This window comes from Canis lupus, chromosome X, assembly GCF_003254725.2.
Source record: "Canis lupus dingo isolate Sandy chromosome X, ASM325472v2, whole genome shotgun sequence".
Taxonomy (NCBI): Eukaryota; Metazoa; Chordata; class Mammalia; order Carnivora; family Canidae; genus Canis; species Canis lupus.
Window position 1 is genome coordinate 6,706,158 of NC_064281.1, and position 17,236 is coordinate 6,723,393.

The 17,236-nt window shown below is 44.9% G+C and overlaps 1 protein-coding gene across 2 annotated transcripts in view; it reads left to right on the forward strand.

Annotated features, from left to right (window-relative positions):
• The window catches only part of WWC3 (WWC family member 3), a 120,403-nt gene that overhangs the window by 63,805 nt on the left and 39,362 nt on the right, over positions 1-17,236 (forward strand). For both annotated transcript variants that reach the window (XM_025436289.3, XM_025436296.3), the window contains 3 exons: positions 6,596-6,725; positions 9,920-10,063; positions 14,341-14,414. In XM_025436289.3, coding sequence (XP_025292074.2) covers positions 6,596-6,725; positions 9,920-10,063; positions 14,341-14,414 — 348 coding nt within the window. The remainder of the gene's footprint in view (positions 1-6,595; positions 6,726-9,919; positions 10,064-14,340; positions 14,415-17,236) is intronic.

The window sequence follows — 17,236 nt, forward strand, 5'->3', positions numbered from 1 at the left end:
TGAGAGATAGTATCTCAGTGTAGTTGTAATTTGCATTTCTCTTGAGGCCCTCTTTAAAAGTCTTCAGAAAATAGCAGCATTTATGAGTACAAAAGTCTTTAGAAAAATCGAGCTTTTCCTGTGAAAACGCCGCTGGGCTCCACTGCCCTAGTTTCTGAAGGTTGTTTGGAAAAAGTGTCTTAATGTAACTTGTTAGTGACATCCAGCGAGAAAGGCAGAGGACTCAGGACCAGGATGTGCGCAGTTTTGCAAATGGGTGATGTACTATGATGTGCTGAGTGTGCCAGTATGTGTGGGAGATTTCCCTGTGTAGTTATTCTAGATCTCCTGGAGATACGGAATGTACCTCGTGTTAGATTCCGTTGTCCTGCAGCCAGAAAGCTCATTTGACATTGCTTCACGCTGAGTTTCCCACGCTTACATGCCATCGAGGCCTTTCTCCACCAGGACACCTGTAAGGTCCCCGAGTTATGGCGTGATGGGCCAGGACGCTTTGGGGGGGTGGGCAGGAGCACCGTCCTGCCCGCCTTTTTACCATCCATTCATGGTGTGCTGTTGCCACAGCTGGCACCCATCCCCTTCTCCCAGCTTCTGCTGTGGTCACTGTGACGGCTCACATTTTCATGCCGTAGTCATGGGGACTCGTACAGTGTCTCCTGTGCTTGCGGCTCCTTTGGGCTTTCTCTCTCACTTAGAATACAGTCCCCAGGAATGAATGAGTTGGCCCCTGCCCGGACCGTGTTTCCCCCAGTGTCACCCCCACTCACCTGCATCCACCCCCTGGCCACCCTGTGACTCTCCCCACTGGAATTTGTAGCTCCAGGTGCCAGGAACACCCTTTCTCCCAAATTCCACATGCCCGTTCCCTCCCTACTGTAGCTTTCTGGATAAAGAGTGTCTCACCAGGATCCTTGGTTCACCACTGGATCTGAAAAGGACCCTTTTCTGTCACACACTGTCCTGGAACCTGGCTTCCTTTTCCTTAAAACACGGATGGTTGCCTGCCCTAATTTCTGTGATCTGTTTCCTTGACTAGCATAACGCCACACGAGAAGGACGACTTTGCTTTGTTCCTTGCTTGGTCCTCAGGACTCAGACACTTGCGGCCCAGGGCAGGGCTGAGTGGCCCAAGTGGACCCTGGCCCAGGTGCTGTGCAGAGCAGCTGATGTTGCTGCTCCTGCCCGCCGGGAGCCGATGCTTGGCTCATGTCACTGCTGGACACTGGGACCCTCCGAGTGAGGGCCTGGGCTGCCCGTACCACAGGGGGGCTCTGTGAATTGGCCCCATCATCTTCTTACTAACTGCCCTCTAGTGCTTGCTTCCTTCTCTTCTTCATATTGTGTTCCATTGTGTTTTAAGAAATCCCATTCCTATTCCTGCTGTTCAGATTACAGAAAGGGGTGTTTGGTAGATGTTCCAATAACCAGGTTCCATGTGGCACATTCTTCACTATGAGGTGAACCTTTTTGCTTCGAACCTCGTAGCTGCTTGATGAACTTCTCTTCCCTTTATGGGTGGTATGAATAACACCCGTGTGTCTCCCCTCCCGAGCATTCTGTACTACAATGCCGCACTGTTAGATATCGGAATTAGCATTTTCTGTCTGAGGGGAGTTAGTGTTTTCAGAAAAGAATGGGATTGTTCACAGTTGGGACAGGCTCAGGCCTATAGTATCACATTAACCTAGCACGTAAGGTGCGGTCCATGCAGAACCCCCAGCACTGTTGCGATAACTGTGCAGCATACAGCGGTGGGGGTGGAAACAAAAAGAGCATTGTTTCCGGTTGTGGGACAGGTCTGGTGCTCCACACAGGACCTGCTGTTGATAGAAAGCTGCCAGAAGGTGTCTGAAGTGCATTCAAGGCCACCTGCCCAAGCTGGTGATGTAAAAGGTAGAGTTGTGACAAAACTTCTCATTCTTTTGGGTTGTAATGTGTGGTATTAATATGGAATATCTTTCGAGGCCTGGCAGCCCTTTTCTTCATGCTGTGGGTTAAGAAGCCATTTAGTTTGGGGCCCCTGGATGGCTCAGTTGGTTAAGCATCTGACTCTTGATTTTGACTCAGGTCACCATCTCAGGGTCATGGGATCGAGTCCCACATCGTCGGGCTCTGCACTCAGTGGAGAGTCTGCTTTTTCCCCTTTGCTCCCCCACCAACTTGCGTGTGTGTGCTCTCTCTCCCTCTCTCTGTCTCTTTCTAATAAATGGATAAATCTTTATTTAAAAAAAGAAGCCATGTGGTTTTACTCTTGCCAGTAAGTTCTCTTAGCATCCTAAATTGAACAACAAATATGGAAACTGTGGAGCAACGGGAGGCAGGGTTGAGAAACAACTCTAAGCTGCCTTCTCAACCGCAATTCTGTCATCATGCGAAGCTGCACATTCTTCTCTTCTCTCTAACCATTTCTTTCAAAAGCAGACCATAAAGAGCACCAGTGTACTTTGGGACGACATTTGACGGGCTGTGTGGGTGGCCTTTGGGTTTGACATAGTGTGAGTTTGGAGGCCTTGACTTTGAGTGTATTGCTAACCCAGTGAGGAAGAGGATGAGTGCCAATGTGAGGGGCCTTGGTGTGAACCTCACACTGTGCCCCTTACTGGCTGTGTTACTTCAAGCAAGTCACCTTACCTCCCTGAAGCTGCTGCAAGATGTTGAGAGAAAAGTGAAAACTCTGGTCTGTGTACTAGATTTTTTTTTTTACACTGTGCCTTAGTCCATTTGGTCTGCTATAACAAAATACCACAGACTGGGTGGCTTATACACACTAGAAATTTATTTCTTAAAGTTTTGGAGGCTGGAAGTGCCAGCCTGGTCAGGTTCTGTGTCCAGTGAAAGCCAGCTTCCTGATTCCTAAATAGCCATCTTCTCGCTGTGTCCTCCCATGATGGAAGGGGCAGGGAACCCTGTGGGCTGTTTTATAAGAGCACTGATCCCATTCATGGGGGCTTCTCTCTCATGACCTGATCACCTCCCGAAGGCCCCACCACCTAACACCGTCACCCTGGGAATTATGATCCCAGCATGTGAACAGGGTGGTGGGACATAGACATTCAGATCACAGCACACTGCATAATAACTTAGGTTTTCATTAGTACCACCTTTTGTTGAGTGGGTATTGCTTTTCTATCATTTTTTTCCAGATGTATAAGCACTCTCTTGGGCTCTTAATTAAGATTGAAAAAAGAAAAGACAGTTCTTTGGCAGTCACAGATGTTATGATTTTCTTTATGAAATGGAATATATTGGTATTTTAGAAAACACCAAATCACTGACCACATCCTCTGAGTTTGACCAAAGTTCTAGAGGGAATTTGACCAAAGGGAAAACACTCCCAAAGAAATGAATTTTGCAGATGTAAAGGAAAAGGTTTCCTTCTCTTTGAAGTTTATATTAGATGAGAATTTATCATAGTTGCAAAATTGGAAGTGGTGGGAGTTCTGTGAAACATTGCTTGCCCTTATAAAAGCATATGGGCCCGACCTTGGCCGCCCTGAGCCAGGGGCACCCCTGCGGTATCAAGGGGCATCACTGCACTTGGCGATCCAGTGCAGACTTGAGCACTGGGGGACGTGGGTTTGAATCCTGGCAGCTCTCCCAGACCTTCGCTTGTCATCTTGGGCCACTTAGTTTATCTCTCTGAGCCTCATGTGTTTCCTTATAAAATCTGAGAAGGTTATGCTTACCCCATAAAGCTGTTGAGAGGATTCCAGGAGGTGACAAAGGCAAAGCATGCAGCCAGACCCTGGCACCTAGTAGGTGCTTGATACATCGAACTATTTTAATGTACTATGTATATAATTATATAATATAATTGAATAATATGTACTATATAAAATGTTTCTAGGTTAGATTTGCATAATATATAATAATCCTTATGTATAATTATATTCTTATATAATGTAATATATAATATTAATATATGAAATGTATACTTACTTAAACATAGTTACATACTATTATTATATAACAGTATTTGCTCTGAAATACTAGGACTTCAAGATCACGTTCCCTAGTAGCTTTCACACTTTTTAAACATTTTAAACAGTGGAATCTTTTTCCCTTTCCTTTCCTGCAAAGGACATCCTCTATGAAACCAAAATGTCTGAGACAGAGCAAAGGGGAGGTGCTTGCTGAAGCAGGGGTGAGGGTCCCCAAGCCCTAAACAGGCTCTCCCTTTAGTTGCTCCCACTCCCCATGCCAGGGCACCCTCAAAACGGTGGAAACAGCTGTTCTGGGCCACTGTGTGTTCTCTTCAAGGTCTCGAAGCCACTTGGGTCAAACTAAGGCCAGAGCGCATGTCCGTGACCTTGAAGCTGAGCTGTCCTTGTCCTAGGTGCTCTGCAGTGTCCGCTGGCGGGATGAATTATGGGGCTGCGGATCCCTCTTCCTGAGGGGACTTGGGGCCTCCTTTCCTCTCTGTGGCAGCCATTCTCATCGTAGAACTTGGTGCCTTGACAGGCTGCTGGCTCAATCCCTGGGTTTACTGATGGCCACACTTAGCCTTTATTGCTACTAAAAGCCAGAAGGAAATCCCAACACTTCAGTATAAAGCCGGAGCTGACATGAGTAGCGGCTCGCATTACAGCCTTAACACTGGGTATGTGTGTCTGTACTTCTGTGGCTATTTGATTAGCTTTGGTTTTCATGCAATTGAAAACGTTTTGCTCGATGCAGTGGAGTTTCATTTCTCCATATGGGTGTCAGTGTCACATGATGATCAATTTGCTGTACTTTTCATTCTAGAGGAGCAGTAGACCTGGTTAGCAGAGGTGCTGGTCATTGACTGTTCTAGAGAAATCCGATTTCTCTGGCCTTGGGTTTTTTGTCTGAGAATGATGTAAACCTTTTCTATCACCTTCATCAGCCTTTGTGGGTTATTGGTTGTGACATTAAATGAGATGTATTGGAAAGCCTTTTATCAGAAGATGAGTATAGGGAGACATTATTACATAAATAGGTCTAGATTTTTCTCTGCAAGAAAAGTAGGGCTGCTTCTTTGGTCAATGTGAGATGGATGGCCTTCTATTTCTGCCTTCTGTTAGAGACTCCTGGTTCTCTGTAAAACAGCTAAAATGGGAAAACACATGGCCAAGCCATGTTGGGATGTAGGGATGTCACCATTGAGTGTGTGGGGACCTATGATGCGCTCACATCCACTCCATGCTTCGAAGAGGACCCAGGACCAATTTTCATAAATACATCAATTCTAGCTGATGCAAGTCACAGCAGCGCTCTTGAGCCCTGAAGCCTGATTTCAGAGGGAGAGAACGGGTTCCTGCCTGTTTTATTTGTCCTTCTCTTATTCCAAGGCTGCTGATAGCACAGACCGTCTCTGGCTTAAAGTAGTGGAGTTGGTCAATTCTTTACTTTGTCTTCCATGAGTTCGCAGATTCAGCACCGTCCTGATAATAATAATCACTTGCAAACATTACATGCCAGGAGCTCTGGCAAGTAAGCTGTCTCTGAACATTTTCTCAGTAAATGGGGGAAGCATTAAACTGAGGTGTAAAGAGGTGAAGTGCCTTGCCCAGGGTCCTGCTGTCATGCTGGAGTGTCACTGGGACTCACCAGCATGCCAGGATGCTTTCGTGAGTGGAGAATAAAGGGAGTTTGGGCTGGCCGTTAAGGAGCCAGATTTCCCGGTCACATAGGGGAAACCGTTGAGCACCAGGACCTGTGTGATGGAGGATCTGGAATCTGAAAAGCATGCTATTGGCTTTCCAGAGAGGGAGTTCATGCCATTTCTGGACCAAAGTATCCAACCTCTTTAGCTCCGAGGGCTTCTAGGTCTCCAGACCTGGGTAGGGAAGGTAAGACAAAGGGTGTGCTGTAGGAGACTGCCTACTCTGGGAAAGCCAGAGCCAAGCCTTGGCTTGGTCAGTGCTCTGTTTCCAGCACCCAGACCGGGGGTTGTGTGCACGGGGCGGACTGCCCAGCAGGAGAGAAGGAAGGGAGGAGCAGGGGAGGGAGGAAGTTTAGCTAGATGGAAGGAAGGGAGGAAGGACGAATGGATATTTGGATTGCAGGAAAGAATTGAAGAGGTGAGTAGTAGGGAGAGAGAAAGAGAAATTAGAACCAGAATGAGATAAAAGAAAGGTAGAGGAGACATAGAGTTGGCGATTTTATGTAAGGCATCACTATCGCTTCACAATTTTTTGCCCTTTCCCATATGTTCTTGCACACAGGTGTCATTCATGTGTTTATTAATAGACATTTTTGACCACTACCCCAGATGCTGGGGATAAACAAATAAGACACGATCCTCCTCTCAGAGAGGCGTTTAAAATCTCAGGGAATTACTTAAGCCAATGTTTGTTGCCTAATCATTAGTAGAGGTCATGGGAATCCTGACTCGAAAGTCCTCACCTGCATTGGATGTTCCTGGAGCAAAGGAAGTCGTCCAGTGGCCAACTCTCATCTCTGCGTATTTACCACAAGCAGGAAAGGTTTTATGGGATCTTTATTTCTCTTTGCCGAACCAATGAGTTTAACTCTTTTCCACCTTCCTATAAAGCTTCTGAGTTTTTCCTTGTCATTCAGTGAAATGCTTTAATCTTGCATGGAATGACTCTGATTTTTCTTTTTTAACCAGGATTGATCGTAAGATGTCAAGTGCTCACACCAACTACAAACTGGATGAGGCACAGGCTATAATGAGTGAGCTCCGGACCATCAAGAAAGCCATTTGCACAGGCGAGAAAGAGAGGCGGGACCTGATGCAGGTAGGGGCCTGGCACTCTTCGGATCCCATGTCCATTTGCCTGCCTGCCTGCGTGTCCATTTGTCTTTTTTTTTTTTTTTTAAGATTTTATTTATTTATTCATGATAGACGCAGAGAGAGAGAGAGCGAGGCAGAGACACAGGCAGAGGGAGCCTGATGTGGGACTCGATCCCGGGTCCCCAGAATCACGCCCTGGGTCGAAGGCAGCGCTAAACTACTGAGCCACCGGGGATGCCCTCCATTTGTCTTTCTAGTTAAAATTTTAGGAAAATATGTATTTACAATATATATTTGTTATGTATACAATTCATATATATTTTAAAACACATACGTGTCGGGATCCCTGGGTGGCGCAGCGGTTTGGCGCCTGCCTTTGGCCCAGGGCGCGATCCTGGAGACCCGGGATCGAATCCCACATCGGGCTCCCGGTGCATGGGGCCTGCTTCTCCCTCTGCCTGTGTCTCTGCCTCTCTCTCTCTCTTTCTCTCTGTGACTATCATAAATAAATAAAAATTAAAAAAAATATTAAAAAAAAACACATACGTGTCATATACAAATATATGTTCTTTATATGTGTATATATTTCTGTATACTATATATTAAAATACTTAAAAATAAGAGTGTTAGTTTCCTAGAGTTGCCATGACAAAGTACCACACGCTTGTATAGAACAACTGCGATTTGTTCTTTCGGAGTCTGGAGGCCAGGTGTTCAGAATCAAGGTGCCAGCAGGGCCACGCTCTCTCTCTCTCTCTCAAGGCTCTAGGAGAAGACCCTCCCTCACCTCTTCCAGCATCTGGTAGCTGCTGGCAATCCTTGGCATTCTTTGCCTCATAGATGCATGGCTCTGATCTCTGCTTTCATGGTCACATGGTGTTCTCCTTGTGTTTCTGTGTCCAAATTTTCTCTTCTTCCAAGGATGCCAACCATTGGACTAGAACCTGCTCTGATTCACTATGACCTCTCCTTAACTTGATTCCATCTGCAACAGTTCTTTTTCCAAATAAGCTCGGACTCACAGATTCTTAGGTCTTGAACATATCATTTGGGAGGACACAATTTAAGCCATACTGTGATGGGTGATACGTATTGTTCAATAATCAAAATAATGTAAAAAGCCTATGATGAGAAGTCTTGCTATCACCTCATTCTCTCATCTCCCGTAACTACTTCTGTTAGCGTCTTGTATACCCTGCAAGCATTTTTGCGGACACGGGAGATAGTGAACACATGTTCAGCTGTCCCCACAGAAAGCTAGGGCTGTGCCTGCTGCTGTTGTGCCCTGACTTCCTCACGTAACGATAATACCCTGTACCTTTTCCCGTATCTGTACACAATGAGCTGCTTTGTTCCTTGACATGGCTGCATAGTATCCTACTGCGTGGATAGATTTGAATTAAATGGCTGGGATCATTGAGCTTTATACTGCTTTATTTTTTTGTCCCTTGAACATCTGTAGATTTTGTTATTTTTAGAAAAATGTTGAGTTTTTGCAGACGGATGCACGCTGGCCTTTTTGCTTGATCCTAGTGTGCATTCGGATGTTTCTGTTATGGCTTCCATTTTTTGCTCAACACACTGGGTACCTGGTAGTCATTTGTCTAGATTCTGCAGAATGTAAGACCTAGAACGACATGTGAAGCAGAGCCCGGACTCGTGGGCCCAATGAGACAGGTTCACACATAACTGCCTTGCATGCAGTGTTTCCGAAGGTCAAGGATGCAGGAGACTTGTGGAGTGTCCCCACAGTGGCCATTAAGTTGACCATTGCAGAGCCCTCACCCAGGCCTGCTAGATTAGGCTCTGGGGATGTGACCCCCAAATCCGTATTTTCAGATGCCCTCTCCAGGTCATGAGAGGTAAATGGTCAATGGGTAGATTTTCTCCGAGCACTGGTGGCAGGAACAGCTACTGGCGTTTACTGAGGTCCCCGAGCACAGTGTTGGATGGGGTGCTACATGGACATCACCCATCTCATCTAAGCCCAAACCCCAGGGGTGAGCCACATGATATTTCACCCTGGGGGCTTGGAGGCCTTGCCAAATGTGCAGGGCTGGGGCAAGCCACCCAGGTGCCTCAAGTGGTTTGCCCACCATGGAGGCTGGAGATAGAATTTCTGTAAGAAGTTTTAGACCCCAGCATCCTCCCCGAGAAGCTCCTGGGAGAGGCATGGGCAACGTCCTATCTGGGAAAAGCAAAGAAGTTGTTCTGTCTTTCTTTTATGAGCTTAACAATATCGGCCCGTTCCAACATGCCTTTGTTTAGATCCAGAACCAGCTACAGGTGTTACACTGCACCTGCACATTCTGGTGTCTGCAGAAATGTCTGCTGAAGATAAATATATTCAAAAGTCTTCTAAAAAGCTGTTGAAGATCTGATTCCTTTTTGACTTTCACCCAAAGGAGTTACATATACCAGAAGGCATGCTTACTCTAGTTTTTGGCAAACTAACATCCATATGAGATGACTCTTGACCATGTAGAATTACGACTGAAAAATCAGGTTATATAAAATATCTAAACATCATCTGGGAGTGGTTTTCCTTCTGTGTGGTTTATAAAAATCTCAAGTTGGCACCACTCATCTCTGTCAGACTCATTTATTGATACAGGTAGTGCCCCCCGTTTTTATTGAGGTGCGATTGAGAAATAAAATTTTATAAATTTAAGGTATAAGACCTGATGATTTGATATACACATATACTGTGAAACGATTACCACGATAAAGTTAGTTAACACATCCGTCACCTCACATAGATACGTTGCTCACTGTAGTCACCATGCTGTACGTTACGGCCTGGAACGGATTCATCTTATAACCGAGAGTCCTTGCCCTTTGACCCCTCAGCCCCTGGTGACCTACCATTCCAGTCTGTTTCTCTGAGTTTGGCTTTTTCTTGACGGGAGGGTGGGATTGCTTATTTCTTTTCTTTAGAAAACAAAGGTTTAAAAAACAATCAAAATGGTACCACAGTTCTCTACACTCTTGACACGCTGCCAGGAGGACTCGGCCATTCTCTGATGTAGGTGGCCGTGCATTGTATCAAAGGTGCATGAGGTGATGGCCGTGTCTTCTACATCTGGTGGGGCTGGGGGCTGGCGTAGGCCAGGTCTCTGGTACCAACGCAGCTGCCCTGGAGCCAGTGAAACGAAGCATTACCACCTCTGCTCAATAACTCGTTTCCTTCTGTTGCAGAGTCTGGCCAAGCTGAGCGATGGCTTCAGGAATAGCTTTTCTCTTAGCGACCCTCCGCAAGAGCTCCCTCACAACCCAGCTGCGCTTGGCGATTTACCTCAGCAGTTCTGCGATGCTGGGTCTCAGACCGACATCATTGGAGAGGTATGCCAGGAACGGGAAAGAACCGAGTGTGCCCAGGGGAAGGAGAGTTGCTTTCATGTTGCCATCACTCATTTGTTTGACTTTGCCACTTTCTCTTCAGAAATGTTTTGGCTTTTGTGCCATTAAATTTGAAGGAAGAATCCAGCTGTGAAGGTTCCATGGCCTGGAAGGCAATCGGATTGCTTATTACCTCTGTCCTTGTGATTTGGATTTGGCAGAATCCTTTTGAGAGTTCAGTTTAGATGTGTGTGTGTAGTTTTTTTTTTTTTTTTAAGACTTATTTATTTGAGAGAGAGAGAGAGAGAGAGAGAGAGAGAGAGAAAATGCAGAGGGGAAGGGGCAGAGGGAGAGGGAGAAACTTAACTCCATGCTGAGCATGGAGCCTGACGCAGGGCTCTATCTCATGACCCTGAGATCACGACCTGAGCCAAAACCAAAAGTGGGACACTTGACCAATGGTGCTACGTAGGCCCCTCAAGTTTAGATAGGTTTTTAACAGACATATGACATTTTATTTTATTTTATTTATTTTTAAAGATTTTACCTGTCATTAGAGAGAGAGTGTGTGAACAGGGGGAGGAGCAGAGGGAGAGAGACAAGCAGTCTCTGCGTTGAGCATGGAGCCCAGTGTGGGACTCAATCCCATGACCCTGAGCTCATGATCTGAGCCGAAATCAAGAGTCGGACGCTTAACTGACTTAGCCACTTAGGCGCCCTGACATATGATAGTTTAGAGCAGGGATCAGCTAACTTTTCCTGTAAAGGTCCACATAGTAAATACTTTAGGCCTTGTAGGCCATGCAGTCTCTGCTATAACTACCTAATTGTGTTGTTATAGTGCAAAGGCAGCCATGGGCAATATGTGAACGAATGGGCAGGGCTGTGTTCCAATAAAACTTTATTTATAAAAACAGGATTTGGCCTGTGGGGCCCATAGTTTAGTGATCTTTGGCTTAGACCAGTGATTTTTCAGAGGCTTTGTGGCTGTGTTGCCCTTAGGTTATACTTTGATGCTATTTCTTGTTCTAAAAGAATGTCAGGAAATTGAATTGAATCAAAATTAATTTTGCTTGGAATTTGGAAGGATTTTATAATGCCCCTTTTGATAATTAGTGAAGCCTTGAATTAGCCACAAAAACAAAGTTGGCAATCATCATCTGAAGTAGGGTAGTGAATACTTAAAGACATTACTGTTGTAATGTTACTGAGTGAAGTTTATTACAAACAGAAAACAAATGGGAAAAAAAGATGGCTTCTTTTTCTTAGGGCTTATTAAGTAAAGATGAGCCACCAGTGGAATGTGGAATGTCCTCCCCAAAATTAAATAAAGAAAAAGAAAAAGGAGAAAAAAAAGCCATTGACAAAAAACACTGGGTTTTAAATAATTAGTTAATATTTTGAAATTTGAGCAAATAGTAACTCTTTGAGTATAATATGGTAAATAGTGACTCTTTCTGGACGTCCTGAAACAGTCCTATTTTCAGTTTTCCTGTCATTGCTCTCAGAAGTACACTTTGACAGTTTTTTGTTTTATTTTTTGGTTTTTTACACTTAGACATTTTTGACAAGGCAATTTTGGTTGAAAGAATATGATCACCATCTGTATAACACACAGAGAAGAGTCTGTAGGTCAGAAACATCTTCCACTTTTGCCTAAAGATTTTGACATGTGGGAAGGAAAGAAACAAGTCTCATTGAATTCCATGAATAATTTATTACTTTTATCATAGGTTAGAGTTAGAATTTAGAGATTCAACTAGTTAGAAACAGGTAAGATCAAAGATTCTAATCTCTAATGATCTAGGAAGACTTTCTAAAAATGTCAGGTGCAGAGTGGCTGGTTATGCTGTTGCAGTAACTTGAACAGTAAATTGTCATGTTTGTGAGGTTACTGGGGCCCTGGGTTGACAGCTTCATGGCTGTTGTCTTGTTAGTTGTTTCCATATCCTTTTGATAGATGAGGGGATAGAGGTACCAAGTCACCTAAGGTCATGTAGCCAGGGAGAGGCGGATCTGCTTGGGTTTCAGTCAACATCTCTGATTCCTAAACCCACCCCTGTGCTTTCCACTATATCATGTAGTTATAAAAAAGTATATTGAAAGGCTGTAATGGATTAGTTGGCTCTTGCTGCATAACAGATTACTCCCAAACCTAGCATCTGAAAACAGCACTCTTGTATTATCTCAGACTCATCCTGCTTCTCAGGAGTCTGGGCAGGGTCCTGTATATCAGGGGTTCTCCCGAAACTCCAGGTAGGGTGTCACCCAGGGCTGTGGTCTCATCTGAGGACTTGACTGGGGAAGGGGCCACTCAAGCTCACATGACTGTTGGCAGGATTCACTTGCTCACAGGTTGTTGGATTGAGGGCTCTGCTGCTTTACCATATAGAGTATCCTCTCTGGCACAGTAGCTTGCTTCATCAAAGTGTGCAAACTGAGTCTGCTAGCAAGATGGAAGTCACCATCTTTTGTAAGCTAATCACAGGAATGGCTTCCTATCATCCTTGTTGTATTCTGTTGGTTACAGGCAAATTATGGCTCTAGAGTGCACTCAAGGTGATTTCACTTGGGGCAAATCTGAAGAAGTGGAGACCATTGGGGACCATCTTAGACATCTACATACCTGACTTAGTTAGCGCTTTGAGTCATCGGTTTTTTTTTAGGATGGGCCTTGATGTAATTAGACATGCCTTTGCAAACACAAGTGTGTCTGCACCACAGGCCTAACATTGGGATTTAGTGATTGCAGTATGTGCTGTAAGACTACATAGAAACCGTGAAAGGGGAACCTGTTAAATCCATTGGGCCATAGGTTTCTCCTTTTTTTGACTAAGATGTCCTTTTTGTTCTCAAAGAAGAATGCAGAAACAGAGCTTAGAGATCTATAGACAGCATGAAGAAGAGGTTTAAGAAATGACATTTACTGGTCTTGATGAGGGGTCAGCTGCAGGAGTCTCTAACAAGGTGATGAGGTAACCAATAGCTCATTTCCAGTGTAGACAATTTCTAAGAGATGTGATGCTATAGTATCCATATAGTTGTACTGAAGAAACCATAGAGAAGGGGTACCGGATGAGGCTGTTAAAATGTGTAAAATTATTACCCATCCCATCAGAGAATGCTCGCTCAGTCCCCCATAAGGCATTTCTTCATCTCGCCATTCAAGGCAATGAAGATATGAAGAAATTCCTATTAATGTATATCAAAACTGGTATCAATAAATTCGTCACCAATCATTCAAATAGAATATTTTCAAATGTTTGTTGATATGAGATTTAAAAAAAAGACTTAGTGGCTACAATATATGGTCTAGTTAAGGTCAGATCTACAGCAACAATTGATTTAATGAAGTAGTGTTATATATTTCCAAGAATGAACAAAGAAATAACCAAGGTGAGCTACAATTATCTCCATACAGGTCGTTTTTTGTTTTGTTTTAGGAACAAACAGTTCAGTGTGATTGATATGAAAATATTAAGTTCAGCTAGTGATCACACCAGAGCACCACATTTCCATTCTAACTCTGAGGTGATGTGCCCTCAGCGGGCTCTTTCAGACCTTGCTTTCTTTGCTTTTGGCCTTTGGTGCTTTAACATGCCACATAACATTCGAAGGAGGCCTGTAGCCCATACCTCACATAGCTTGTCTATCTCCTTCAGGTCTTGTGACTGCTTAGGAGAACATCATCATGCTGTATTTATTGAAGAACGAGAGAACGTACTGTACAAAATGGGATGAATATTTTTGCCTTTGTATCAACTTTTGCTAGACAATTCTTTATTTTTTTTAATATTTATTTATGATAGAGAGAGAGGCAGAGACACAGGCAGAGGGAGAAGCAGGCTCCATGCACTGGGAGCCCGACGTGGGATTCGATCCCGGGTCTCCAGGATCGCACCCTGAGCCAAAGGCAGGCACTAAACCACTGAGCCACCCAGGGATCCCCAATTCTTTATTTTTTTAAACTTAATTTTTTGTTGTTGTTAGGAATTACACAGTAGATGAATACACTTCCATTGTGGGGAAAAAAAAACAAAAAGCAAAAAACAAATCCACCAGTGTTTGGGAAGCAGCCTTCCCAGCCCCACTCACAGCTCCCACCAACCAGAGGTAGCAACTGAGCATTGTTTAGTGTGTTTCCTTCCAGACCCTTGAAAAATGGAAATTTAAGGACATATTAAGATATTATTCATTGTTGCTGCAAGTTGAAATGAATTTTCTCTTTTAAAAATATGTTTTTAATATGTCCCCCCTTTTTTTTCTTCTGTTCCTGAAAGTTTGTCTTTGATGATAAAACAAGACTTGTAGACCGAGTCAGGCTTAATTGGCAGTATGAGGAAGCAAGAAAGAGGTAAGAAGTTCCTTTTTAAAATCTTGCCTTCTGCTCCCTTTCTTTCTCCCATGGGAAGAGGTTTTGTGGAACGCCAGCGTGGGGCTGTCATCAGAAAGCAGTGTCTGCTTGAATAAAAAAATCCAGGATCTTTCTTTCTGCATAAGCTTCTTAATACCCACACTAAAATTTCATGTGCATTTAAAACGTGAAATTCTCGCTGTTGTGAACAGTTACGAAGACAGGATCTAATAAAGACAGAGATTTTGTCGGCTCCCTTATCGTCAGGTAGCTCAGGACTCCAGCTCTGCGAGCAGCAACAGTCCCTCAGACCGGTTTCAGCATAATTGCCTTATCTTTTACGCATGTCGTTCCTAATTAACCGGAAAAGTCACATATCTTGGTTGAAAAGACAGTTTAATAAGGACTAAGGTCAGCAGGTGACAGCAGTACCTCATGGGCTGGATTTCGATGGAGAGAACGGAAGTATAGCCATTCCTGTTGACCTTCGCTGTAAATCATCTGCCCTTGGAAAATTGAGACTTGACCCTGTCTCTCCGTTTTCAGAATTTGTCTTTCTCTCCCCCCCCAACCCCCCAGCCCTTAACTGTAGGACGAGGGCAGAAATGAGAGGCAGCATGTAATCCTCACCGGCAGGCAGTATTTTTAGCATGTCACGTCCCTCTGCATGTTCGCAGGACCCTGGTTTCGGTATTCTCACCAACCCCCCCCCCCCCCCCAGCTTTCATGGCCTTTTTCTGGAGACTTTCTCTCTTTTGCATCTTCTGAAAAGAGCCTTAAAACCAAATTACTTCCAAATATGTGCTTCAGAAAGCTATGAAGAGTATCTTTTTTTAAAAAGTCTCTTTAGTCACATACGAACTATTTTCTCGGAGGGTGGGGGAGAAGGAGAGGAATGCCAGGTGGGGTAAAGGAATCCTTTCTGGAAGCTAACTGGTCGGGCCTGCTCAATATACTGTATCATTCATGATGTCTGGAAATCCACTTTGTCGCCTTTTTAGAAAATGTAAAAATAGCAACAAAAGCAGATCATATGACTCCCTGCTAGAAGGCCGGCATGCCCTGCACGGGCCTTCTGTTTGCTCAGAGCTTTCATGCCCGCTTCCTCCTGGCTTCTCACCCCGTGTCTGTGGTGGACTTTATGTTTCCAGCCAGACCCCTGCCAAGTCTGTTGGGGCACGCTGCTTATCTCGGCGGTCAGAGTGCCCGTGTGTCATGCGTTCCTTCTGAACGTGGTGCCCGTTTCAGGGGCGGTTGTGCCCTTTGAATATTCCTCTGCTCATTCTTGCATGTTTCTCCTGGGCTGCACTGTGTGGGTGCTGGAATGTGCTATGCTGTATTAAAATGCAGAAAAGGCATGGTTGCTCCCCTATGAACATCACTGTTATGTATTTTGCTGTGACATTTACTGAACATAGCAAGTGATTTCTTTGTTTTCTAGAGATAGTATCGGGACACAATAACCTCTTGAATGTTGAGATAATATGGGCGAAAAGGCAAGTATTTAAGAAAATTATTCAGGAGAAGACACTGCATTTCATCAGTATCTTTTAAATGACAGTGATATCTCAGGATCAGGATTTCCAGGACCTTGTTAGGAAATGCGCTGCAGCTATGTGGGATGGGGCTGGGGGAGCCCTGCCCCCTGCTTCAGCCTTTGTGGGACAGAAACGCCCTTCTGGGCTGCATTGGCAACATTTAAATATCAGACACACGTTGTGAAGACGTCCTGGATTGGCTTGCTCAAGCACTGCCTGTCCTTTTCCCACTAGCACAGTGGTTCCCAACAGAGAGAGTGAGGACTTTACCCCCAGGGGACTTCTGGCTGTGTCTGGAGGCATTTTTGTTTGTCACAACTCCGGGGGACCTGCTATTGGCATCTAGCCGGTAGAGCCCAAGACTGCTGCTCAACATCCTGTGGTGCATAGGCGGGCCCCACAGAGAGAAGGATCCCCCCATATGTCACCAGTGCTGAGGCTGAGAACCCCTGCTCTGTGCTGGAGGACTGTGCTGCCCCAGCGGGCCCGGGCCCATCCCTGTGTGATTTCCTGCTGGCCGGTCTGTGTGGGTGACCCCAGGAGCTTCATCCACACCCCACAGTAGTGGGCAGAGAAGCTGCTGGGAGAGTGGGAGATTGTACTTCTTTCTACCCAGTACCTGCCCTGTTCTGGGCATTTCAGAAAAATTGTGTGGTTTATGCGATGCTATTTTACATGGTCTTTAACCTATTTGGGAGATAAACTCCTCCCCAACTAACAGAAATATATCAGTTTATCAGTGGCTCTGCCTGGGGGCGAGGACCTCTCCCTACCCACACCTGGACAGTATCTGCTGGGGTTGCGTATGTACACGTCTGTACACACATGCCAGAGTCAGAAGCACATGCCTGTGTGTGCTTGTACATACACATAACACATGCATGTTTACAGATGTGCATGCCCACTTGTATTCTCCCCTTTTTAAAAAATTTATCTATGAGAGACACAGAGGGAGGCAGAGACACAGGCCGAGGGAGAAGCAGGCTCCCTGCGGGGAGCCCGATGCGGGACTCGATTCCAGGATCCTGGGATCACTACCTGAGCCAAAGGCAGATGCTCAACCTCTGAGCCACCCAGGCATCCCACTTCTCTTTAATTACAAAAATAGTACACGAATACATTGTTTTTGTCACAGGCACAATCCATAGAGACCACCCTCTTTCCCCTTCTCTCATTGCACTTCCCACAATTAATGGTTTGGTGTGGCATTGGCTTCTATCTAAACATTTAAATAAATTAAGTACAGTGTAGTTAAATGTAGTATGGATGCATAGCTTAGCATCC